Source organism: Artibeus jamaicensis, unplaced genomic scaffold, assembly GCF_021234435.1.
Source record: "Artibeus jamaicensis isolate MK-2021 breed Jamaican fruit bat unplaced genomic scaffold, CSHL_Jam_final contig_956, whole genome shotgun sequence".
Lineage (NCBI taxonomy): Eukaryota > Metazoa > Chordata > Mammalia > Chiroptera > Phyllostomidae > Artibeus > Artibeus jamaicensis.
The window spans coordinates 1,815,940-1,839,698 of record NW_026522021.1 but is presented as its reverse complement, the minus strand read 5'-3'; the positions used below and the strand labels follow the sequence as shown (position 1 = coordinate 1,839,698).

At 55.6% G+C, this 23,759-nt stretch overlaps 2 protein-coding genes across 2 annotated transcripts in view; one reads left to right on the top strand and one right to left on the bottom strand.

Moving 5' to 3' along the window:
* Positions 1–5,077, top strand: part of ZAN (zonadhesin) — a 31,373-nt gene extending 26,296 nt beyond the window's left edge. Inside the window, exons 37-47 of the mRNA XM_037134944.2 lie at positions 362–609; positions 1,078–1,207; positions 1,400–1,571; positions 1,853–2,026; positions 2,256–2,395; positions 2,812–3,011; positions 3,100–3,238; positions 3,691–3,831; positions 4,671–4,776; positions 4,864–4,905; positions 4,993–5,077. Coding sequence (XP_036990839.2) covers positions 362–609; positions 1,078–1,207; positions 1,400–1,571; positions 1,853–2,026; positions 2,256–2,395; positions 2,812–3,011; positions 3,100–3,238; positions 3,691–3,831; positions 4,671–4,776; positions 4,864–4,905; positions 4,993–5,017 — 1,517 coding nt within the window. The 3' untranslated portion in view covers positions 5,018–5,077. The remainder of the gene's footprint in view (positions 1–361; positions 610–1,077; positions 1,208–1,399; positions 1,572–1,852; positions 2,027–2,255; positions 2,396–2,811; positions 3,012–3,099; positions 3,239–3,690; positions 3,832–4,670; positions 4,777–4,863; positions 4,906–4,992) is intronic.
* A 2,490-nt stretch (positions 5,078–7,567) lies between these two features.
* On the bottom strand, positions 7,568–23,331 carry EPHB4 (EPH receptor B4). Its single transcript, XM_037134956.2, has 17 exons — positions 22,793–23,331; positions 20,045–20,115; positions 19,514–19,801; positions 18,396–18,792; positions 17,238–17,393; positions 16,748–17,080; positions 16,310–16,434; positions 15,758–15,923; positions 14,620–14,722; positions 14,356–14,420; positions 14,109–14,222; positions 13,774–14,021; positions 10,892–11,107; positions 10,438–10,587; positions 9,823–10,016; positions 9,469–9,624; positions 7,568–8,266 (listed from the first exon to the last, which is right to left on the bottom strand). Exons 1-17 carry the CDS (start codon positions 22,842–22,844, stop codon positions 8,137–8,139), a joined length of 2,964 nt encoding a protein of 987 aa, XP_036990851.2. The 5' UTR covers positions 22,845–23,331; the 3' UTR covers positions 7,568–8,136.
* Positions 23,332–23,759: the final 428 nt, after the last annotated feature.

Sequence of the window (23,759 nt, the reverse complement as noted above, 5' to 3'; positions counted from 1 at the left end):
AGATGGGGCCAGGGGGCTGAGGCGGGGCCAGGGGGCTGAGGCTGGGGCGCTCTGGAGAGGAGTGGCTGAGCTCAGGCATGGGGTGGGTCTGGGTTCTCATCCCAAGTCTCCCCAGCTTTGTGCTTGCTTGCAAGTCATGACCCTCTCTGGGATTCAGTCCATGAGGGGCAAAAGAGGAAAGTGGATGAAGAGATCCTCTCTGGTTTTTAATGGGGCTGGAGGAGAGGAAAGTTGTGGCTCAAGTATCAGGGGAGTTCAGGGCTAAGAGGGAGAGTGACAGGAATCAGCAGGGCGGGTGGGGGGTTCTGGGGGCTGGTGTCACGGGGCAGGGTGCCTTCTCAGCGTTGGCCCTTCTTGGCAGAGTTGAAACAATGCTCAATTCTCGGAGATCCCCATTACCGCACATTTGATGGCCTCAGATACCGCTTCCAGGGCCGCAGGACCTACACTCTGATCCAGACCGTGGATGTGCTCCCCAGTGGTGCGGCACGCCTGGTTGTGGAGGGACACAACAAAATGTCCATGCCCCTCGGCCTGATCTTCCTGCATGAAGTCATTGTGATGGTCTATGGCTACACAGTCCAGCTCCAGGCTGAACTGCAGCTTGTGGTAAGAGCTGGGCCAGGCCAAAAGGTTCTGGGGAGGCAGCCTGGGCCATGGGAGGCCACCTGGAGCAGGCGGAGCCAGGACTCTGTGTCTCCCGGGAAGTTCCTGACAGTGGCTGCCTGGTTATAGAAGTCAGAGTTAGTGTCACATTCACATCATGGGATTAAGCAAAAGGCTGGAGGGAGACCAGGGACGAGAGAGGAGAGAGCCTGCAGTGTGAAGGTGGAGCTGGTTGAGGAAGTCCCAGGGGTGCCGACTCTGCCAATATTTTTACAAGAAAAGAGCTAGGGCTGCGAAGGCAGCAGATCTCCGGGAGGCCTTTGCCGTGCAGATGGTGAAGCCTGCTGGGGCACATCTCGTTCCACGGAATGGAGACAGGAGGGGGCACTGAGATACACTGAGAGAGGCAGAGCCACAGCAGCAGCGGGCAGGTTGACTCGACTCCCTGCAGCTCCTGTCTTCCTTCTCCAGGTCAATGGCCAGAAGACAGCCACCCCCTACAACCCCGATGAGCATCTGCTGATTACCACTCGGGGCCATCGACTGTATCTGACCACTGACTTTGGGCTGGTTGTCAGCTTTGATGGGAGGAACAATGCAGGTACTAGAGGCTGGAGGCCTGAGGGCAGAAGGGGTGTTTCTGAATTGGGGCAGGCGGCACCACATCTTAGAACAAGTATGGTGAGAGAACCCCTGCCTGGGAGTGGGCGCTGCGCTCCGGTGGAGGACCCGGGAGGTGTGAGAAAGCAAAGAGGTGGGCAGTCTTGCTTTGGATGTTCCCTTCCTCCTGCAGCGATCTCCCTGCCCAGCACATACCAGGGGCTTGTGCGTGGCCTGTGTGGGAACTTTGACAAGAACCAGAAGAATGAGTTTATGCTGCCCAATGGCTCCCTCACTCAGAACCTCAGCGACTTCGGCAACAGTTGGGAGGTGGAGATCAAGGGAGGCCTTCCCCACTTCTCCAGGTGAGAAGGCTGCGGCTTGGGGCAAGGAGGCCCAGGCCCTGGGGGCCTGAGCAACAAACAGCTCGGTATCTGTCCACACCCACTCACCCCCATATCCTCAGCAGAAAAGGAAACCCTCAGGCAGGTGCCCAGATGCACTTGCCAGGTTCCCCTAATCCTGTGGGGGTCACCTGCCATCTGGATCCCAGTCTCTGCCTAGGCCCTCCCCTCACATTCTCAGTTCTTCCTAAATTCAGGAGCCTTCTTGCACCTCCCCTGGCCCTTGGCTCTCTCAGCCCCAGGGCCGTTCAAGAGGAGGAGGAAGAGGGAGAAGAGAAGCGGGGCTCTGATGTGTCAGAGTGCAGCCCGGAGCACCGGGAGCTCATCAACAGCACCCAGGCGTGTAGGGTGCTGGTGGACCCCCGGGGCCCTTTTGCTGCCTGTCACCAGACTGTGGCCCCAGAACCCTTCCAGGAGTGAGTCAGGGGCCCAGAACACTGGGAACTCTCTTTCTCCTGGTCCTCCTGCTCCCGGTCTCTGACTTTCTCTGTTTGTCTCGCTTCTGTCTTCGTGGCTTCCATTCCCTGTGACACCCCCCACCCCCACACTGCCTGATGTCTTTCTGTTGGAGCTTTCAAGGCCTTGTGCTACAGGGCTGAGTGTTCTCTCCTCCTTCACCCTCAACTGTCCCTGCTGCTTCCCCAGGAACTGTACATTTGATCTGTGTGTCACCGGGGACCCCGAAGACCAGGAGGAGCTGCGCTGCCAGGTCCTCAGCGGGTACCCCATCACCTGCCAGGAGGCAGGCACTGCCCTGGCCAGCTGGCGGGACCACACCCACTGCGGTGAGGCCCTGACCTTCCCCGATGCTGGCCCCGGACGCCCCTCAGCCATTTCCGCCTTTGCCCAGCTCTGGGCCACCACCATTGCCCACACCTGGGGCTTCCCGCCTGGGTTCCCCATTTCTCGACTCTCACCACACCGGCGTCCTCCCAACCTGAGCGCTCTAGCTCTGCCAGGGAAGTGTCATCCCCACCCTGTCACCCATTTCGCTTCTTCTCACCAGTGCCCATCTTTGCTCCTCCCATTCTTTCACATGCTTTAATGTCACAGACGAAGACACACTCAGAACCGGCCCACTGTCTGGCTTCCTTGCTTATGCCGAGCTGTGTCCCGTGGGTGACCTTGCTCCCCCTCCAGCCCCACACATCCCCACACCAGTTCCAGCCTGACCACTCTGACTGTGACTCTGTCCCTTCAGCCTTGACGTGCCAATACAGTACCATCTACCAGAGCTGTGTGACACCCTGCTGCAACTCCTGTTCCAACCTGGCGGCCCCCAGGGACTGCGAGGGCCCCTGGGTGGAAGGCTGTGCCAGCCTCCCGGGCCACATCTGCAGTGCTGTCCAGAGCCTCCCCCTGGCCCTCTGTGGTGGCACCAACAATGGCATCTACTTCCAGGTCAGGGGGATGTGGGAGGCCCTGGGTGGTGGAGGTGTGGAGGGAGGAAAATGGGTCCTTCTTCTCCAGGCCCTTCTTTCCTCTCCAGAGGGGTGACAGCTTTGTGACTGAGAATTGCTCTCAGCGCCACACCCGTGCCAGCCCAGAGGTCCTGCTGAGTGATCCCCTCAGCTGCAGCACTGGGGGAATCTGCATCCTGGGGACCCTCACTCGTGGCTGCTTCCAAGGTGAGCCCAGACCTCCCCTTGGCTTTAAACTGCTTCCATACCCTAGGGGTCCTTGGACCGAAGACTGTCCCTCCAGTCCTACGTCTGGAACTCCTTCCCATTGATGCCCAGAATTTTGTGCCATTTAATTCCACTCCTCCTCCCTTAGCCCCTTCCTGTTTTGGGAAGGGCAGAAGTTAAGGACCTGATATGTCCTGCACATACGCTATCTGCTAGGTACCAGGCACTTAGCATCGCTCAGCACTTGGTAGCGAGTGTAGTCTCCCCATTTTATAGGTAAAAATAATGGAGTTCAGAGGCGAGCAGTTTCCCCTGAGCCTAGGGATAGTGAGTGCAGAGCCAGGAATGGAAGCTACTGCTTTATTTCCTGGGATCCTTGCTCCCGGCCCCCTTGCCCCACTGTGGGTGTCTCCCTAGGACCCCCCTCCACCCAATCCCCTTCATCCTTGTAGAAAGCCCAGGCCTGCAGAATCCCTACCAGAACGACGGGCACTGTCAGGAGCAGGGCGCCCACTTCCCCTGTGAGTGTGACCTTGATTATGGAGGAGACCTCTGCATGGAACTTTGGGACATGCAATCCCCGGAAAATCCGGGTAAGAACTTCATCCCAGGCCCTGCATCCTCAGTTCCTCCCCCACAAACAGCTGTCGCTGCTCCATGTATATAATGTTCGCATCTAATAGGCACTGCTATGTATTACAGACATATAACGGAGAGGTAACATACTACTAACATAACCTATATTATAGAAAATACAATATGGTCCCTAGAGATTTGGAGGATGGGGTTCTCAAAGTCCCTGTGCCTTTCTCCTGCTCACATTTCCTGGAATTTCTCTGAACCTCAACTCTCTTCTGAGGCCTATATGCCTCACCCCCCACTGTTATTCCCCATCTCCCATCACTCTAGGCCTCCCCACAACCTTTTATTGTTCTTTGTTGTCCCAAATTACAGTTCCCCTGAGCCTCTGGGCCAGTGGTTCTCCAACTTTATCTTACTTAAGATTGGGCGTTGTGGGGTAGGGCTGGGAGGAGCAACTTGTTTAACACACTCATTCTGGGACTCGTCCCTGGAGATTCTGATTAGGTAGGTCTGGAGTGGGCCCAGAAATCTGCATTTTTAACGAGCTCCCAGGTGGCTGAAGGAAGTGACTCCAGGATTCCTCTGTGAGAAACACTGGCTGATATGATACCCTGGACTCTCAGGATTAACTGGATGAGCATTCCCCTAAAAGGCTTATGGGAGTCGTGTCCCCAGAAACAGAGAGGGTTTGGAGCTGAGAGTGCGACATTAAGGCCTTGGAACCCCTGTGGCAATATCCTGCTGGAGAACCAGCCCCCACCAGGGATCTGGGGGGAGGTAGGCGCTTCAGGGTGGCAACCCAAGACCAAAGGGAGTGTCCCCTCCTCCACCCCTTCCCATTCCACTCCAGAGGTGGTGTGCCACTTTGTGGTCCCCCTGTTGGGGATGCTGGTGGCCATGGCAGTCCTAGTGCTGGCGGTGATCAGAAATTGTGTTTTCAAGAGGAGGAGGAGGAGGTGAGTTCTGGAAGGGGGGATGAAGAGGGGCAGCTGGGAGGTGAGTGAACGGAGAGTGGGCACTGATCCCCACCATCCATCCCCTAGAGAGAACATTTGGAGCCAGCACTCGCAGGCTGGCGGACACAGGTGAGAACCACCCCAGCACCCGGAACCTGGACCACCCACCGGGAGTCAGGGAGGCCTCTGATACAGGTTTTCTCGCTTTCTCCTCAGATTTTGTTCCCGAGCCTGCCTTTAAAGTCACTCCATTTTGAGTTGTTCTTAAAAAAGGAGATAAAATAAAGTTATTTATTTGGGGGATGTGAATTTCCACACAATCTTGGTGGAGGAAGGGCCTGTGAGGTGGGTCTTGGGGGGAGAAATATTGGAAGGAGACAGGTGTGGGAGGCACAGGGCTCAGTAACCCACAAAATGTCCAGAGAGGGGAGGTCTGAGCAGGTGAGGTCTGTCCCTTAGGCAAAGCCACAGTCTCTGGCTTCTGGGATGCAGGAGAAAAGATTGTATTTGTCATGTTTCCCCCCAAAGAGCCCTCCTCAGAGGGCTTGGCCCCTGAGCTTTCCTACCAGGGGCAGTGAAAAGTGGTCCTGAGGAGTCTGGCATTTCCAGCGATGAGATGACTTGCTTGGTGGAGGCCAAGACTGGGAACTGAGCCTTTTCCCAAAGGGTGACTCAGCCCGTGCCCCCCGAGGAGCGTCCTCCCCACTTCTGCACACATCCATTTCCCAAAAGGGCCGAAGGATTACTATGGCAACTGAGGGTGGGGTCTGAGGCCTCTGGCTAGGAGTCTTGAGTCCCATCCTAGGAGTGACACCCCCTCCCCAGCCTGAGGTCATGGGCTTCCCACCAGGCATGTCCTTGTTTGGGGGAGGGGGGTGGGACATTCTGCTTGGGCTCAGAGAAGAAAAAAAAAGCTCCCAGTTTGGGGAGGTTGGTCAGGATGTAGGACCCCAAGGGACAGGGGACTTGGGTTTGGGGCACCAAGGAAAGCAGGGTTCTGGAAAGTGTCCTTACTCTGTGCTCACACTCTGAGATGACCTGCTCTGTAGCCACATTCCTTCAAGGAAGCAAGACCTAACCTGGCCGGAGAGGGCTCTGGGGATGGAGGGGCGACCATGGCCAGGCCATCCTGCCCCTTAGCCGGGGCAAGCAGCGCATGCTCTTAGCTGGGTGTGGCAGGCACACTCAGGAACTCAGGAGCTGGGCTGTTTAACCAGGGTGTCACGGGGCTTCCTGCTGCACACCTACAGACCGTCACCTGGTCTTCAGCCCTTTGCCTGTTCTTCGGCTGTGCCCTGCTCCCTTGACCTACTCCTTCCCTGGCCAGATAAGGCCACCTTCTCTAGCCAGGTGTCTGGTTGTCAGGGGAAGGGGGGTGGCCTGGGCTGGCATCCTCCAGATAGGCCCTTTTCTAGACCCAGAACCCCTCCATCCTTGGCAGGACCGAGTCCCTTTCTCCCTTGGTGGTAAACATATGGACAGTATCTCTTCAAGTGAGGGGACTCCAGAAGAAGCTGCTCCAGGTGGGAAACTGGAGATGGGGTCACTGCCCAAGGCTCCCCGGGCTGGGAGAGGCAGAAGCTGTGATCATGACCCTGCCCCAACCCCACCACCACAACAGGGGTTAACAGAGAGGCAGAAATGACACGGCTGCTCCACTGGACAAAGCTGCCCTAGTCCAGACCTGCCCCTGCAGGTGTCCCTGAGGGCAGCTGGCTTAGGGGAAAGAACCGGAAGATAGCAGAGAAAAAACGAGGGGGATTGGCCCCATCATCTTCCTGTTTGGGAGGGAGAAGACACTAAGTAGTTTCCTGCTCCCCTTCGCAAAGGGATAGGAAAACCTGCCTGGGCAGCATCTGGAAAGGGGGAATTGTCCTGACCCTGCCCGCAGTCTGCTCACGAGCATGGGGGGGGCGGGTGTCTGTGCCCTCCACCCCGGCTCTCTGCACCTCCCCCACAGCCCGTGCAGACATTCTCCTCCCAGGCCTTTAAACCAACCCCAGCTGTCAACATCTGGCCCACATCTGTCTTCATCTGACTGGACCCCCATCCCAGTGGATTCCACCCCCGCCCCCCACACTACATGGGGCTGTAAAGCAGGACTATGAGCTCAAGGCCTCCTCTTTGCTTCAAACAAGCACCCTCCCAGGGCTAGGGAACCAGGGCAGGGGAGGAGGGGGCAGCCCCACCCCGGAGGTGCCCCAGGCTCTTGGCAGAACCATCTGGAGCCGTTAGAAGCAGCTGCTAATGACTCATCTACCACTGCCCCCCCCCACCTGAAACACACCCTGGGGTTGGGAACTAATCACCCAGGCCCACCACGGGCCCCTTCTCCAGACCTCCAGACCTGCCCCTCCACACACTCCACCTTCCTCAGAAGTCCATTCCATCCCCCCACTCCCAATCACCCCCAGAGCTGCAATACTTCCCATTTTCTTTTATTTATACAAAAAATTGTTTTAAATATAATTTAAGAACCCCTCCAAGAACCGGTGTCTGTCTCTGGTTTCCACCACAACCTCGCGGAAACCCCCCCCCCCCCCCACACACACACACGGACACAGCTTGCGGGTACTTGGAGGGGCTGGAAACAGCAGCGTACGGAGGCGCTGCTCTGAAAACAGACACAACGATGGGTCCCTGCTCCCGTGCGGGAACAGGAAGTGATAATGAACAGGTCCCTTCCAACCCAAAAACGTTATGACAAGGACGGTTAAAAAACCTACAACAACAAAACACACACACAAAAAAACAAACAAAAAACAAAAGAGAATAAGACCAAAACCAAAACTTAAAACTCAAAAACCTTCAATATGAAGGCAGCAGATGGGGGAGGGGCATTTACAAGGGAAAAGTGAGTACGGTGGCAACAGCAGCAAAGTTGGGACATCCAGTCCAGTGATTTCGTCACTGGGTCATGACACCCCTTCCTGCCTCCCACCTTGGTGCGCCACTCCCGAGCTTAAAGGCTTGTCACCCTCTTCTCTTTGGTCTGCGGCCCTTCAAGGTGAGGAGAGGCACCCTGGGGGCCCTACCTGGGGATCAAAGGGAGGCTGTAGGGATTGCACCCAATCACCCTGGAAAATCCTGAGGGAAGGGCTCCCACACCCTTGGCGGGGTTCCCCACCCGAGGGGCATGTTACTTTTATACTCACTCCCATATGGCAGAATCCCCAAATCCTGTCTCTCCAAATTGCCAGCTCCCTGCCCCCACAGGTTCAAAGTGCAATCCAATAGGGCATAGGGATGGGGGCCTCTTGGGTCCCCACCCAACTCTGCCCCAAAAAGAAGGGGAGCCGTGTCCCCAGCATGGGAATTCCTGCTGCTCCAGAGTTGTGGGGCCAGGCAAGGAGGCACAGGTCAGTACTGAGAGGCTGGTGTTCCTGACCCGCCTGGGACTCCAGGTTTGGCCTGGGACTTCATTTGCTGAACACTGGCCAGGATTTTCTTCTGGTGTCCTGCCAGAGTGACTCCTATTCGGAGCAGGTCCCTGGGAAAGAATAAAGAGCTAGGTGAAGCCATAGGGCTATTGGGACGGCTCTCCTAGCTTATAGCTGCTGAAACTTGGTCACCGCCTCAGGATTACCAGCCAATCAGGAAAACCATGGGGGGAGGGGACACACGTCAAAAGTTGCTCGGCAGTTTCCGGAGGATTTCGGAGCCAGGCCGCAGCGATTCTGCGCAGCCGCAGTTGGGGATAGGGAAAAGGGAAGGTCGAAAGGCAGGAGGTGGGGAAGTGGGATGGGGTCTCGGGGCTGGGACCTGGATGGATGCTCCTCTAAGGATTAAGGCAGAGAATCAGAGAAAGGGAGAAACGAGAAAAAGAAAGGCCCGCCAGATGAGGTTGGGGGAAGGGGATGCACAGATTGCTTTAGAGGTGAAAGGAGAAGTCAGAAAGAAAAGGCCAGAGAAAGAGAGGGGAAGGGCTGGGTGGAGAGGAAGGGGAGGGAGGGGTAAAACAAACTGCCTCCCCCTCCATTCTGAGGCCTGGAGACTAAGATAAGGGGAAAAAAAAAAAAAAAAAGAAGAGGTAGGAAATCAAGAGCAAGAACCTAGGTCAAGGAGGGGTTGGAGGAAGTTTGGGAGAGGGCCCAGGCCGGGTGGGGCAGACTGGCCCGTGACTGCCCTGCCAGGGAGAGGGACCTCCAGGACCCTCTGGTTCCAGATTTCTAGTCCTTCTGTTATTCAAATCTGGGGCCAGAAAAGTCCTGGGGAGAGAAGTGGGAAGGCAGAAAGACGTATCAGAGAGAGGCCAACTAGGGAAAAAACAGTATTTGGGAAGTGTCAGAATCATACAACCATTTAACATTAAAGCTGGAAAGGTTCTCCAAAACCTAGTCAAATCTTCTCCTTTTATGGGTGGGAAAACATCCAAAGTCGACACATTGTTAATGTGAGAGCAGGGTCTGGAATGTAGATAGATGCACAAAGATAGATACAGATTGCCAGGCAGGGAGCAAGATGCTCCAGGATTGAAATGGTGCAAGGGGGTGAGGCGGGCACAGTTGGCCTGGAAGACTCACTGGGCTCTCAGCTCCAGCAGCTGTTACTGCTTTTAGGGGGCCCTAGAAAAGTTGGCACCCGGAGTTGACCCCAAAGGCCCCTGCTGACCAGTGGGCTGGATTATGGTCCCCAGATGCTCCTCTGACTGCTTGGCTCTAACCCCCACTTCCAGTTCCTGCCATGACTTACTCAGCAGAGATCTGGCTGACCAGCTCGAAGGAGCCAAACCCAGCGGCTGCAAAACTTTCTTCGTATCTCCCCATCTTGATGGCTCGAAGCCACTCACCCACAGAGCCAAAAGCTGAGTAGTGAGGCTGCCGCTGATCCAGGAGTGGGTGTGAGGCCCTGGGAGACAAGGATGGGGAGGATGTGCTGAGTACCAGGATCATATCAGGAATGGCAGTGTTGAGTCCAGCCTTGGAGAGGCAGGCAGAGAAAATCCCATATACCCCCCCCCCCAAATGATGGGTAATTTGGGGGAGATTCTGGAGGGGTGGAGGTGGCAGCGTGCAGCAAGGAGGGCCCATTCTCAGGAGTCCTCACCCGCCATTCTCCCTGGCCACGATTTTGAGGCTAGCAGGGTTCCGGATCATCTTGTCGAGGGCACTGACCACCTGGGGGAAGCGGGGCCGTGCGTTCCGGTCCTTTTGCCAACAGTCCAGCATGAGCTGGTGCAGGGAAGTGGGGCAGTCTGGGGGAGGGGGGAGCCGGTAGTCCTGTTCGATGGCATTGATCACCTGGAATGACAGAAGCACTGGGTGAAGATGTCCAGGAAGAATGAGGATGCAAAGGATCCCAAGGAAATGGTGACTTCGCAGATGCCAGCTGGGTGCTACAGCCCTCCAGAATGGCAAATCTGTGGATCCTTTTGGCTGGGGCTAAGGCTGGCTGCAGCTGAGGCTGGCTGTGGCTTAATGCCCCAGCAGCTCTTGGGCTATGATTCAGATGTGTAACCTCTCAACTGTGCCCTCCATCCCGGTGTCCTTCTGTGACCAAACATTCTTTATCAAATTCTTGGGTACAAAGGTCAATTCTTCTTTGTGTCACCCTCATCATCTCAAGGACCCAGCAGCGATGAACTGTCTGGAAACCCCACCCCCATCCATATCCCAGGTGAGAATATCCCAAGAAAATATGGCAGGTCCAAGGGACACTTACATCCTGATTGCTCATATCCCAGTATGGCCGTTCCCCAAACGACATGACCTCCCACATCACAATCCCATAGCTCCAGGCGTCACTGGCAGATGTGAACTTCCGGAAGGCAATGGCTTCAGGGGCTGTCCATCGGATGGGAATCTTTCCTCCCTAAAGATGAGGAAAGCAAAGATGAGCTGAGGGTCTCCCAAGATCCAGGCACTCTGCTCCTGGCCTTTGCTTTTCCACCCAGCTCGGGCCTCCTTCCTTTCTGGGACCTAGCACCCAGCTCCCCAACTCCATTCTTTTCCTAAACACCCAGAAGTGGGGTTTCCTAAGCTGACCACTCCCTCCGTGGTCCGCTCCTCCATCTTATCCCTGAATCAGAACTGTCAAAACCCCTAGCCACCTTTTCAACCTTCCGTGCCCACCGGGTCCTAAGCACCTAGTTCCTAAGTCAGTCCCTCAGCCTCACCAGAGAGCTTGTGTAGGTGGGGTCAGAAGAGTTCTCCTCTAGGAATCGGGAAAGGCCAAAGTCGGAGACCTTGCAGACAAGGTTGCTGTTGACAAGGATGTTGCGGGCAGCCAGGTCCCGGTGTACATAGCTCATCTCAGCAAGGTATCTCATGCCCGAGGCAATGCCCCGTAACATGCCCACCAGCTGGATGACAGTGAATTGTCCGTCGTTCAGCTGGAGACCAGACAAAGGAGAGGGGCATGGTTAGGGCAGCTCACCCCCTATTTCCCCTTCTCTTCATATTCCAGATCCTATTTGACATTGCAAGCCCATCTCACACCCAGGCCGGTAGACTTCCCAGGTAGGCCGTCCTTTCTCTCATCCTGATTCTGAGCTCTCACTCCGCTATCATAACACAGTGCTTATAACTGTCCCAGTTTCAAATACACATATTCACTCTCTCTTAATTAGATTGCAAAAGACTTTAAATTTTTCTTCCTTTTAACACAGTACAGTGCATTACACCCAGGACATACTCAACAAATGCTTTTGATCTAACGTATTCTTTTCATTTAACACAACCAGAGTTCTGGCAAGGGTATGCTCTGTGCACTCTCTTATACAGGTGGGGACAAATTTATGCCAATTCAGCCAAAATCTAGCTCAGCCCTCTCGGACCAACTGTGTGTAGTATGCAAGAGAACAGGGAGAAAATCAGGGTCCATCAGCAACCACAGTGCCAAAATCAAGGTCTAAACCCCAACATCGATTTTTACAGCTCTCACCAGGTAAACCAACCATTTGGAATGGTTAACCAATCCCATCTTCTAGGTTCAGTTAGCATGGCGGGGATCCTCAGTAGCCCCACAGGGCCAGGGACACAGAGTCCAAAACCAAATTCCGAATCAATCTGCCAAGGCTGAACCCAGTTTATGGAAATTCCTTGAATCTGTTTGTGGAAACATCATTTGCCTATGCTCAGAGTATAGACCTAGGGGCCTCCATGATTCCTTCCTTTCTCTCGCCCCACCTGCCACTTACAATCCATCTGCAAGTTCTGCTGGCCCTGCCTCCAAAAGATACCCCAAATCCAGCCTTTTTCAGCACCCCACTGCAACCTCTCACAGCCTGAATGACTGCAAGTCTCCTCACTGGTTCCTGGCTTCCTTCCACCTCCTCTCCACAGCACCCACCAAAGGGATCTCCTCCTGAAACCCCCTGAAAGGCTTCTTGAACTAATCAAATCAAAATTCCTGACCAAGGCCACAAGACCCACGTGGCAGGGCCACCACCTACATCAAGATCCACCATGGTTCCTCGGCTCCCCAGGTTCAGCCCCACCTGCCTTCCTGCTTCTCTGTCGAGTTCTTGCCCCCAACATGACTCTTCCCCACCTCATCTTCTCAAGGCTGGCTCTTTCCCATGGATTCAGTGTCATCTCTTCTAAAATAGGCCCCTTCCCCTCCCTGAAATGGAATCTCTGTTGGGTACCAATGGAACACACTCCTACGTACGCTATGGAGAGCCAGTCATCATCACACTACTCCAGCTCAACCTCAGCATCACTCATGGTGAGACCCAGGTGGCCTGTGTCTCCTGGTGGGGCGCCATGTGAAATTCACAGCACTCCTGATATAGGCTGGCCACCAACATTTAATTTTGAATGTATCAAAATATTAGCTTCTTATGGGAAATACAGAGAAACAACCTAAATGACCTCACAGGGAAGACTCTAATAAATCCACAAAGTGAGACATTCAAGAGGACAGGTGGCCCAGCTCTTCTGCATGTCAAGGTCATGAGAAGAGACTGCGCTGGCTTTAGAAGATACTCAAAAACAATAATCACCAGGTATAATGCTTGATCTTGAACTGGATGGTGGTTTGGATAAGCCAGCAGTAAGGGACATTTGGGGACAACTGGGGAAATGTAGATATCGACAGCGTATTAGAGGATATCAAAAAATTATAATTATTTTCAATGCAATGTTATTTTGCTATGTAAGAAAATGTTTTGATTAAAAAAAAAATATGTGAGGTGCCCTGGCCGGGTGGCTCAGCTGATTGGAGCATAGTCCCCTACACCAAACGGTTGGTTGCAGGTTCGATCCCTGGTCAGGGCACATACCTAGGTGGCGGGTTCAATCTCTGGTTGGGGTGCTTACAGGCAGCAACTGATTGATGTTTCTCATCAATGTTTCTTTCTCTCCCTCTCCCTCTTCCCCCCGCCTTTTCTCTCTCTAAAATCAATAAACATATCCTCAAGTGAGGATTAAAATAAAAATGCAATGTAAAATTAACAAAAATAATAAAATTCAGCAAAGCTGTTGAAGTGACAAAAATAAGCTCTTCTCCCTCATCTCCAGATACTTTTCTTTCTTTTTTTTAATGTGCCAAGCACTTTTATTTACATTCTCAATCACTTTTCTCACTTAGTTCTCATTATTCTTTGAGTTTTGGCATTATCTCTACTTTCCTCAGCCACTTTTCCATGGTCTTGTTTATTTCCACATCTGAAACTACTTGTTTAATAAAAGCTTGTTTGTTTCCCTAATTTCCAGTCTTCCCCATTACACTGTCACCCTAAGGGCAGAGATGCTCATGGCTTTATTCCCAGGGCCTAGGACAGTAGCTGGTGTGCAAGGAGGTGCTCAGGAAGTACTTGTTAAAAGGACAAATGATGGATGACCCCTCACATCCCAGGGCCAGCTGCCCCATAGAGAGGCCCGTCCCACCCGTACTGGAAGAAAGGGCCAGTCCCAGAGACTCAGCCTTTCCTGAAGGGAGAATGAAGGGCGAAGGGGGTGATGTGGAAGCCACCACCTGTCCTGGTTCTGAGTCCCCTGGCTGTGTTAGGGGAGCACGGTGGGTGGACTCAGGAGGCTGGGGAGGGGAGCTCACCCGCAAGAAGGAGTCCAGGGCACCGTTCTCCATGAACTCAGTGAGGATCATGACCGGCACGCTGTTGGTGACCACACCCTCCAGACGGATAATGTTGGGGTGCTCGAACTGGCCCATGATGGAGGCCTCGCTCAGGAACTCCCGCCGCTGCCGTTCTGTGTAACCACCCTTCAGGGTCTTGATGGCCACGCAGCTCTCCTTCTTCCCTGGAGCCTTGAGCCGTCCCCGGCACACTTCCCCAAACTCACCTTTAGGAAGGGTGTGGAGGGTCAGCTCTCCTGGCCTTCCCTGCCCACCCATTCTGCTCCCAGGCCTCCAGGCATCTTGCCTCTCACCTGCACCAATCACCTCTTCAATCTTGACATAGGAGACATCGATCTCTTTTGCAAATTCCCTCACAGCCTCATTAGGATCTTCATAAGTGAAGGGGTCAATGTAGACCTTAGTACCTGAGGCATCATGCAGGGCCCATTAGGCGAGTAACTTCCCCTGCACTCAGATGCCCAATTCTTGGCTCACAACCTTGCCCCCGCACTGTTTCCTTTCTTGGCTCCCAGGGCGCCCCCAACCAAGGCTACCTACCGTGCCCAATAAGATACTGTCCGTGCTTGTCTGAGTATTCAGCTTCTCTTCCACTGCTCTGCTTCCTATAGCCAGGGGAAGGACAAGGTAAACTGAGTCACATACTTATGTTCCCAGAGGGACAGGATGGGAAAAAGAGCAGCGACTGAGAAAGATTCTAAGTGGAAATGGGCTCTTGGGGGCACGGAGGGAGGCTTGTCCTGGGGCAAGAGGGCAGGTGGACATCTTACCCTCCAGGGGCCTCCAGGGACTCAGAGCCCTCACCTGAGGCAGAGAACAGCGATGACAATGACTACCAGGACCAGCACCACGCCCACGACCGCAGTGCCTGCAATCAGGGCCAGCTGCTCCCTCCAGTTCCCACTCTCTGGGGGAGAAAAAAACGTGATCAGGAGAACCTGATGGTCCCCAAGGGCTCTACGCAGGTCTCCTGAATGAGCTGTGGTTCTCCTGAGGACGTTGTGACAAGTAGGAGAGGACAAAGGAGAGGTGGGGTTGGAGAAGCAGGGTGATTTTCAAACTGCTTTCCACAGGCGGTGGGCCCCTCCAGCATCCCTCAGGGCAAGGTTCCCCAGCCTTATTACTGTCAGAGCTGGTTTGATCTTATTCTATTTTAAGTCCTGGTGCCAGCCAAAAGTCCCATTTGAATGAAAGGTTTGAAGGCTAAGTAAAAATAAAAGGGTTTATATTTATAGCCCCAAAGTGGAAACAACCCATAAGTCCATCAACGGCCATGTGAACAGAGTGTGCCCCTGCCGCGGTGACACCTGCCGCAACTCGGGCGAGTCTTGGAAACATCACGGTAAGAGAAGGGAGCCAGTAAAACAAAGGGCTGCGTACTATACAATCCCATTTATATGAAACGTCCAGAACAGGAAAACCCGTAGAGACCGAAAGTAGATTAGCATTTGCCAGGGGCTAGGAGGTTGTGGAAGGGGTACAGGGTCTCTTTTTGGGGCACTGAAATGTTCTAACCTTCATCGTGATGGCTGCACCATTCTGTGGACATACTAAAAGCCAATGAATTAAACATTTTAAATGGCTGAATTGTATGGTAGATGAAGCATATCTCAATGAAACTGTTAAAAAAACCTAAAATTAAAATATTACAATAGGTGTCATCTCACTGATTCCCTGGAGCCCTGTGAGAGAGGCCTCGTTTTTCCATTTCTTTGGGTGAGAGAGCTGGGGCTCTGAGGTCAAGTTTTGGCCAGCGGTCACACAGCTGAGGGAAGGTTGCCGAGCAGGTCTTCACACTCAGTTGTTGGTTTGGGTCTGTGCATCCTACGCTGTCCTCACCAGGCCAAAATTGCCTCTCAGTTGAGAGAAAGAGGAGCCTAGGGGCGTGACTCTGGGGGTCCTTCGGGAGCAGCGCCGCCACCTAGGCTGTTCCCAGGCTCACCATGCTGCTGGGTCTGGCTATGGTGCTCCTCGCTAAAGGGTCCATAGCCGGCCTCGGAGCGAGCCCGCACCTGGACCAGGTAGCTGGCTCCCCGCTTCAGCCCCTGCAGCTCTGCTCGGTTTTCTGAAGTCTTCAGGAACCGAACACTGCTGGGGTTCCCTGAACCCTGTCGGGGAGGAGGAGGGGTTGGCTGTAAGTACAGGCCTGCAGTTTCTCCTGCTCTTCCAGCCTCCCCCTGCCCTGCAGCCCCATCGCTAGCACCTTAATCCCATTACGTAGCAGGCGAGGCCTTTGTGCTCACTTCTGTGCACTGTGCTGAGAATTTTGCATTCACTGTCTCATTTAATTGTTGCAGCAATTCTGTGGGGTTGGTACCGTTATCACAACTATTTTACAGATGAGGATACCGAGCTCAGAGAGGCCAAGAGGCTGGCCCGGGGTCTCCAGATAGTAAGTGGCAGAGCTGGAATTCAGTGCCTGCAATTCAGGTGTCCCACTCGGGAGCACGTCTCACTGCCCACCCCCAGCCCCAGGGGTGGTGCCCCATCTCACCTTCTCATAGTACTTGACCTCATAGTCCAGCACTGCTCCACTGGGTGCCCTGGGAACAGCCCATGTCAAGCTCAAGCTGCTTGGTGAGGACCGAGTCACCCGGATGTCAGACACTGGGGGAGGCACTGTGAGAGACAGGACATGCTGGGGTCCTTCTGCATGGCAGGTCTGTCTTTTGCCTTTCCGACTCCTCTGCTACCTGCAACTGTCTTGGTCCTCCGGGTATGTCAAGAACTCCTCCTGGCTCCCATCTTCAACTCTCTAGCTTGCCGTTGCATCTTTTTCTCTCTCTGCCTCTTGCTCCCAAAGCCCTGACCCTCTATATTTCTTGGGGACACCACTGCACAGCCTCTGCCTCTTTTCCCTTCAGGACTTGCTAGCCTCTCCCACCGCCACCTCTCCCATCTGACCACCAGCTGCCCCAACCCCCAGGCTCACCCTCACGGTCTGTGGTGACGTTCACAGCTTCAAGTGGGACGGGCCCGGTGGCTAAGGAAGATACCCCATTCAAGGCAGTGACCTCGAAGGTATAAGTGAAGTCAGGACGCAGCCCACGAATTGCAACCCAGGGCTCCACCAGGTCCCGGGGACCTGGGTCGAAGGTCAGGTCGCCTCCACAGGATGTGCAGGACCCCCCAGGATGGCACTCCCGGCAGTGGAGTGCATAGGTGAGATCCTCTCGGCCACCTGACTCGAGGGGGGCGCTCCATTCCAGGCGTAGGGAGGAGCCGTTTAGGCGGGAAACCACGCTTCTTGGAGCCGATGGAGGGGCTGCAGGAAACCAGAGAATCAGACGGAGGCCAAGCAGATGAGGGGTGGGCAGTGGGGCAGATGGGCAGCCACACTGACTTGGCAGGGTCAAGAGGAGGAAGGCCTGGGAAGATGGGGACTGGAATGGGGGTCCACCCAGGGGTCAATGGTCACTTACTGGTACAGGGCGCACTGCGGGGGTCTGTGCGGGCCCGAAAGTACCCATTGCGGCACTGACAGACAGGTGAGCCGATGGTGTTGGAGTGGCTGTTGGCTGGGCATGGCTGACAGGACCCTTCCCCAGACAGAGGTTTGAAGGTGCCCTGGGCACAGGCTGAGAGAGAGAGAGAAAGCACACACTGAAAGATGCATCCAAAACATGCAGCTGCTCTTAAGGCTACACGAAGTGCCGAGGGGAAGCAGCGCAGGAGCTCGGAAGCCTCATCTCCACCAGGAGGAGAGCGCCTCCAGATGGGGAACCAACCCTCACACCACGCCATGGGCACTCTCCAGCGGGCTGGTGACACCCGAAGAGCGCTGCTCAGAAAGATGGTTTCAGTGCTAACCACAAAACACACCGGGTTATAAAGGAATGCAAGTAAGTTGAATACAATGATCAAAATATGAAGAAAAGCCCTGGCTGGTGTAGCTCAGTGGATTGAGCTCGGGCCTGCGAACCAAAGAATTGTGGTTTGATTCCCAGTCAGGGCACATGCCTGGGTTGCAGGCCAGTTCCCAGCGGGGGGCACACGAGAGGCAACCATACATTGATATTTCTCTCCCTCTCTCCTTCCCTTCCCCTATAAAGATAAATGAATAAAATCTTTAAAAGTTTTTTAAAAATATGAAGAAAAGGTTATGACACAGAAGTGTGTGTGCTTTTTTATTAACAAGACATGGTGGCTGGTCTAACAGCTTCCATAATACCAAAGTGGTGAGGAGCAAACAGAATTTGACACTCTCGCATCATCTGTCATAATGGGCTGTGAAAATACCCAGGACCCACAATGAACAAGAAGAGAGACCATGACACCTTTGTCCTCTGAGCCCATCAGAGTGCCCCACACCCGAGGACAGTGCTGCACCCTTGGCTAGCCTCCTGTGTCCAGAAAGGAGTGGACATATCAGGGAGAGTGTGCAAGTGAGGATGGGCTCTGAACTATACTGAGGGGGTAAAGGGAGGGGGGCGTGAAAACAGGCCCTCCAGGAACGGGGTGCCCAGGAGGGCAAAAAATGTTCAAAATGGAAATTTAAGAAGTGAGTCCAAAAACAGGGCATAGGACCTTCTCCTCCTTATGGATTGGCAATGCTTTCTTGCGGACATGCCCCCTCTCACCTCGGCATCTGGTATTCCCCTCGGTGGCCTCGAACCCTGGAGCACAGCTGCAGCCCATGACTGGCTGCTCGGCCCACTGGCCATCTTCCCGGCAGTAGAGACTGGGACTAGGGCCCGGGACAGGGATGGCATCAGCCACACAACTCCCCGTCACTGGCACCACAAGCTCACGAGGCACAGTCTCCGGGAAGCGGGTGAGGTTCACGGTCAGCTGGGCACACTTCTTGTAGAAGAGGTGCAGGGACAGCAGGGCCATGCAGGCGCCCTGGTCCTGGAAAGCCAGGTAGAAGCCGGCCTTGGTGAGTGGGCCCAGACGCAGCGTCTTGATGTTCACCTTACCGGTGGCCTCAGCCCCAGGGCGCTTCCGGGTCAGGTGCTCGGCAGCCACCGTGTCTACCTTTGGGGTCAAAGAAGAGACTTAACCGCTGCCGTCCTCCACTGCCCAAGGACCCGGCGGACTGTCTTTTTCTTGCTAGCTTACCCTGCCCATGACCTCCTTGGATTCTGTTCCAGAACATTCTCTCCACCTTTCTCAACCCACTTCCCTGCAGGCCCTTGCATTGTTCAGGAACACTTGCTGAGCTCCTACAACAGGTCCAGCTCTGTCCTACACCACTCCTTTCTGTTCCTCCACTCATCCTACAAAAATTCACCAACACCTACTGTATACCCTGAACGCAGTGCAGAGGAAACAGAAACGAAGGAAACCCAGATAAGCTACAAAATATGATGAATGTGATGACAGACGGGACCCCAGAGTGGGGCACCTCAGCGAAGGCAGCCCAGGGGAGACCCGGGGGTGGAACACAGAAGGCATAGTAGGTGAGTAGAAGAGGCAGAGAGAAGGCCTTCCGGGGTGAGGGGTAGGAGGGTAAAGGGGGAAGTGTAGGGTGGCCTGAGAGCAGCAGAGTGGGGTGACCGAGAGGACCTTCCCTGGGGGCCAGGCCAGCAGCAGCCCACCTGCACGCCGCTGCTCCGCCAGCAGACTGCCTTCTTCCCTCCCCAGACCCGAGGCTCCTGCCTCCAGTGCTCCAACCAAGCGGACCTTAGAAGTTCACCTCCACTGTCCCTAGACCACAGGCCTGCCCTGGCCCCGCCCTGGCTGGTGGCTATGGTACCTTGATGTAGGGGTTCTCCATCCAGGCTGGGGTGAGGGCTGTGGCTGTGTCAGCATCACTCTCGAAGTAGAAGACTGTAAAGGTCTCCTTGCAGGAGCGCCCAGCCCGGGGCAGGGACAGGCACTCGAGCATGGTGAAGCGAAGCGTGGCATACACATGGACGGCACCTCGCCGGGGAATCCAACCTGTGCGTAGCCAGTGGGCCAGGCCTGGGGCACGCTGCACATCACACACCTCATACGTCCGAACGCTGTGCTGCTCCTCATCCAGGCCGCTCAGCTCCTCCCACTGTAGGCAGACGGGGAGTCGGCGTGAGGACTGCCTTATGGCTTTAATGTCAGCGGGAGGGTGTTTGTCATCAAGCAGAAGTGGCTGGGGTGGCTCGGGAAGGGGACCTCCAAGAGCAAGAGCTCAGAGGACACCAGGTCCTGCTGCTGTGATCTAGGCAGTGGTATCAGGAGCAAGTGGGCACTGGTGGTCCTTGTTTGTCAGTTTCCCTTCTGAACCCCAGCTCCTGGGCCCAGCTCTTACCTGCCCCTCCACCTGAGGAAACGTCACCCACTTCAGATCAGCAGTTTCCAATTTTGTGTTCAGCAGGGTCTCTAAGACAGATAGACAGTTAGCCACTGCTTAGGGGAGACACTAGGCAGACCAGATGCCTGGGAACGGAGAAGGGGGGAGGTCCTATTAGCTTCAATCTGGAAAGTCAGTCAGACTAAGACAAGAGGTAAAGAGGGGAGTGAGCCCTGCCCTCCTACTTCTCAGCTCTTTTTCTGAATGCCAACTCCACTCCTAACAGCTGGCAGGCTCACTGGCCCTCAGGACTCCCAGATTTAGACCTTCCTCAACCGCTGTACCCTGGAGGACAGGGGAAGGTGCAAACACTGGAAGGGAAGAAGGGTCAACAGCTCAGAAAGGATTAAGCGAGACTCCTGATCTGGCCCTGACTCTGGTGGGCAAAGGGCTGCTGGCATGGGGACACCCTCCTTAAAGGACCTGCCAGGGCCTCCACAGTCCCTTCCCCAATTCCCAAGTCACTGCCTCCCTGCCCCCAACACCACTCCTCTTCCATGTCCCCGCCCATTGTAGGACCCAACACTCTAGTCCTTCAGATCCCGGGAGGTACTGCTTAGCTCCTGAGGCCCAGCCCGCACCCCCACTCCCTCCCCTCTCCCCCCCCAGCTCTCTGCTGTGGCTGCTGTCAGAAGGGGAAGTGCTGGAGGCTGGGATGCTTGGGTTCCCGCCCTGGCCCCTGCCTGCAGAGGCCTCACATCTGGATTTGGTTATGGGAAGGAAAAGGGGAGGAGACTTTAGGGGTGTGTGTGTGTGTATGGGGGGGCACAGAACACACCTGGCTCTGCTCGGACTGGGGGAGGGGCACCAGGGAGGGGTGGGGCTCTGGCAGAAGGTGGGGATTAGGGGAAACTGCACAGGCCCTGGCAGCACAGGGTGGAGGGAGGGTAGGGGAATCCCCTTGGAGACCAGCAGCACACCTGGGACCTGGTTCCCACTTCCCAATGCGGGATGTTGGAGAGAAGGGAAGGCAGGTGGGTTGGGCAGCCTCCTCCCAGGGAGCAAGTGCTATCCACAGAGGGCAAGGAATCAGGTGAACGGGGCCAGCCCCAGGTAAGGCCCTGGTCCCCATGGGTGGCAGGAGACAGCCCAGCACACTGGGGACAGGATGCCCGGGTTCTGGGAAAGGGGTGGATTGAGCCTGCCGTCTCCACCCTCCATTGTTCCAGCCTGGATAGTGTTTTCCTGTCTCCAATTTACACACTGTCTCTGTTTCAGGGCTGCCCCCTGCACTCTGAGCAGCTCACTTTCTCTTACTCTATCTGGGTCTTGCCTCCTCTTGGAGTTCTCTTTGACATGTCTGTTTTCTGGCCTTTCACCTATCTCTCCCCAGCTCCCTGCCCACCTCCATTTCTCTTGCTCTCTCCTTGTTTTTTGTCACCCACTTTTCAACTTCACTGGTGTGCCCAGCCTTGGATAAGTTACTTAACTCTTCTAAGCCTCAGGCTCTTCAGCTGCAAAATGGGACAATAGTCATCCCTCCTACCCCCAGGGCTGTAGGAACCAAGAAAATCTAAAGCCGTCAGCCTGGCCCTGAGGCTCAGAAAGCCTTTTGGTAACAGCAGATTGACTGATTCCCTTTTCCTCTTTGCATGTTTTTTCCCTCTCGCCCCACTTCATCCTGGTGGGTTTTCTCTTTGCTCTGCTTTCCTTTCTCTCCCAGTCTTTCCCCCTTCTTTCTCAGAACCCGGCCAGTCTTCCCTCTCTCCACACCTAGCCTTTGATCCCCAGCCCAGAGCAGCGCTGCCCAGCCTGGGGGAGAGGGTTTCTAACTGCCTTTGATTCCCCCTCCTCAGCAGCCCCCAAAACCCCCTCTCCAGAGACCCCTTTGATTTCAGGCAGTGAAGGGGGATAGGAGGCAACTCATTGAAAGGAGATTAGGGATATAGAAGGAGGGTTTATAGGGCTCTTGGTTCCCCCTCTAGGGGGTGAGGGGAGGGGAGAGACTCATGGATGAAGAAACATTTGGGGAGAATATAGAAACATTAGAAATGTGTAGATAGACAACGAGGTAGGTGGTCACCAGGCTGAGTTAGGGCAGCACAGGTCAGTTCTGCTGGTGGGCAGGGTTGGAGGGGAGCCAGCTTGTCTAGCACTTGGGCAGGGCTGGGGTCTAGGGAGCATTTAAAGGGCTGGGGTGCAGCCTGGGGAAACCAGGAAGGGGGCCTCTCTGCGGTACAGGCCGTGGCTTTGGGAGATTTGTTTGGAGTGTGAGTGCAGAGGGTGGCCATTCTGACAGAGGCAGTGGAATTGGAGGATCAAGGTGTGAATGCTAAGGAAATGAGGGGTGGGGGCAGTTTACGGCCTAGCACAAAATTCTGCCTTGTCTGCAGTTGTTCCTCCAGAAACCTCTCCTTCTTTTTGGCAGGAGTGGGGAGGGTCAGAAACTTTGGAGAGAGTTTTGAAGGTTTGAGTAGAAAGAAAAGGAAAGGCCGGCCAAAGGTGTCTGGAGTCACGAGTGAGAGTTTGGGGAGCCGGGGCTGGGGCAAGTCCCGGGACGGGGCCCGACTCCATCTCTTTCCCAAACAAAAGAAAACTCCACTCCCCGCTGTGCTGCCTCTCCCCCGCCCCCCGCCCGGTCTAGTACTATTGGTCCGAAGTTCGGAGTTGAGGTGCCGAGCAAGGTAGGGAGAGGTCGGGGCCCTGCACTCCGAGGCCCAACTTTGGGGGCCCCAGGAGTGGCGGGGTGCCCCTAAGGAAACTCACCTTCTAAAGCAGCTGCGAGTGAAGCCCAGCAGAGCAGAGCCCGGAGCTCCATGGCGCCACCTCACTCCTGTTGGATCCGATCTGAGTTTGGGGGGCGCTAGCCCCCCCAGGTCGGAATCCCCCCTGAGCGGGTGGATGTGGTTCCCCGCGCCTGACTCTCGGTCGGAGTCTCAGCGCGGGCCCATGCGGGCGCGCAGAGCACCGGGCGGCGGCGCCCAGGTGTGGCTCCGCGTCCCCACCGCGCAGGCGGGCGGGGGGCGTCCTTGTAGGGGACGCGCCGGACGGGAGCAGAGAGAGACGTGGCTGGAGTCGGGGTCCCTCCGGGGCCTCGGGGTCCCGCCCCGGCTGGTTGGGGGGTGTGTCTGCCTCGCGCTTTCACCCCCCCCCCCTTCGTGGGAGCGGTGCTGCTCGCGCCGCGGGCCGAGTGCGCTCCGCGCCGGCGGGGTGTGTGGAAGCAGAAGTAAGGACTAAGCCGGAGAGAGGAGGACTGCGGATCGGGGTTGGGGAGCTGCTGGGCCGGGCTGGGACTCGGCCAGGCGGCGCCCTGCGGAGGAGGGAGGGGCGCGCTCGGGAGGCTGGTGGAGCCGCCCCCAGCCCTGACTAGGACTGGGGCCCGGGGCGCGCTGATTGGATCGCGGGGTGCTGAATAATTCATGAGGGAAGCGGAGTGGGGCGCCCAGTGGAGCAGGTCGGGAAGTTCGGAGAAAGTTTGGAGAAGGGGGAGGGGCGGTGGGCGCGGAGCCCGGGGACCGCCCAGACCTGCACCAAGCCTGTGTGCCCGGCCCGGATCCCGCGTGTTCGGGCCGGGGCCCAGGGACCCCTGCGGCAGGCCAGACCCCCGGGGACACCAGGAAGCAGAGAAGCACACCCAGCAGCCCAGAGGGCCGCACAAAAGTGCTCATTATCTTCCTGCAAATTTAAGATTCTTCTGGATTAGCCCATTATCCCCTCGTTGACGCAGGGGACC

Excerpts from the sequence above, each read along its gene's own strand:
- EPHB4 (XM_037134956.2), bottom strand. The coding sequence starts at position 22,844 with ATGGAGCTCCGGGCTCTGCTCTGCTGGGCTTCACTCGCAGCTGCTTTA. Across the intron at positions 20,116-22,792 it reads ACTCGCAGCTGCTTTAGAAG|AGACCCTGCTGAACACAAAA; the intron begins GTGAGTTTCCTT and ends TATCTGTCTTAG. Across the intron at positions 15,924-16,309 it reads AGGTCAAGTACTATGAGAAG|GGTTCAGGGAACCCCAGCAG; the intron begins GTGAGATGGGGC and ends CCTCCCCGACAG.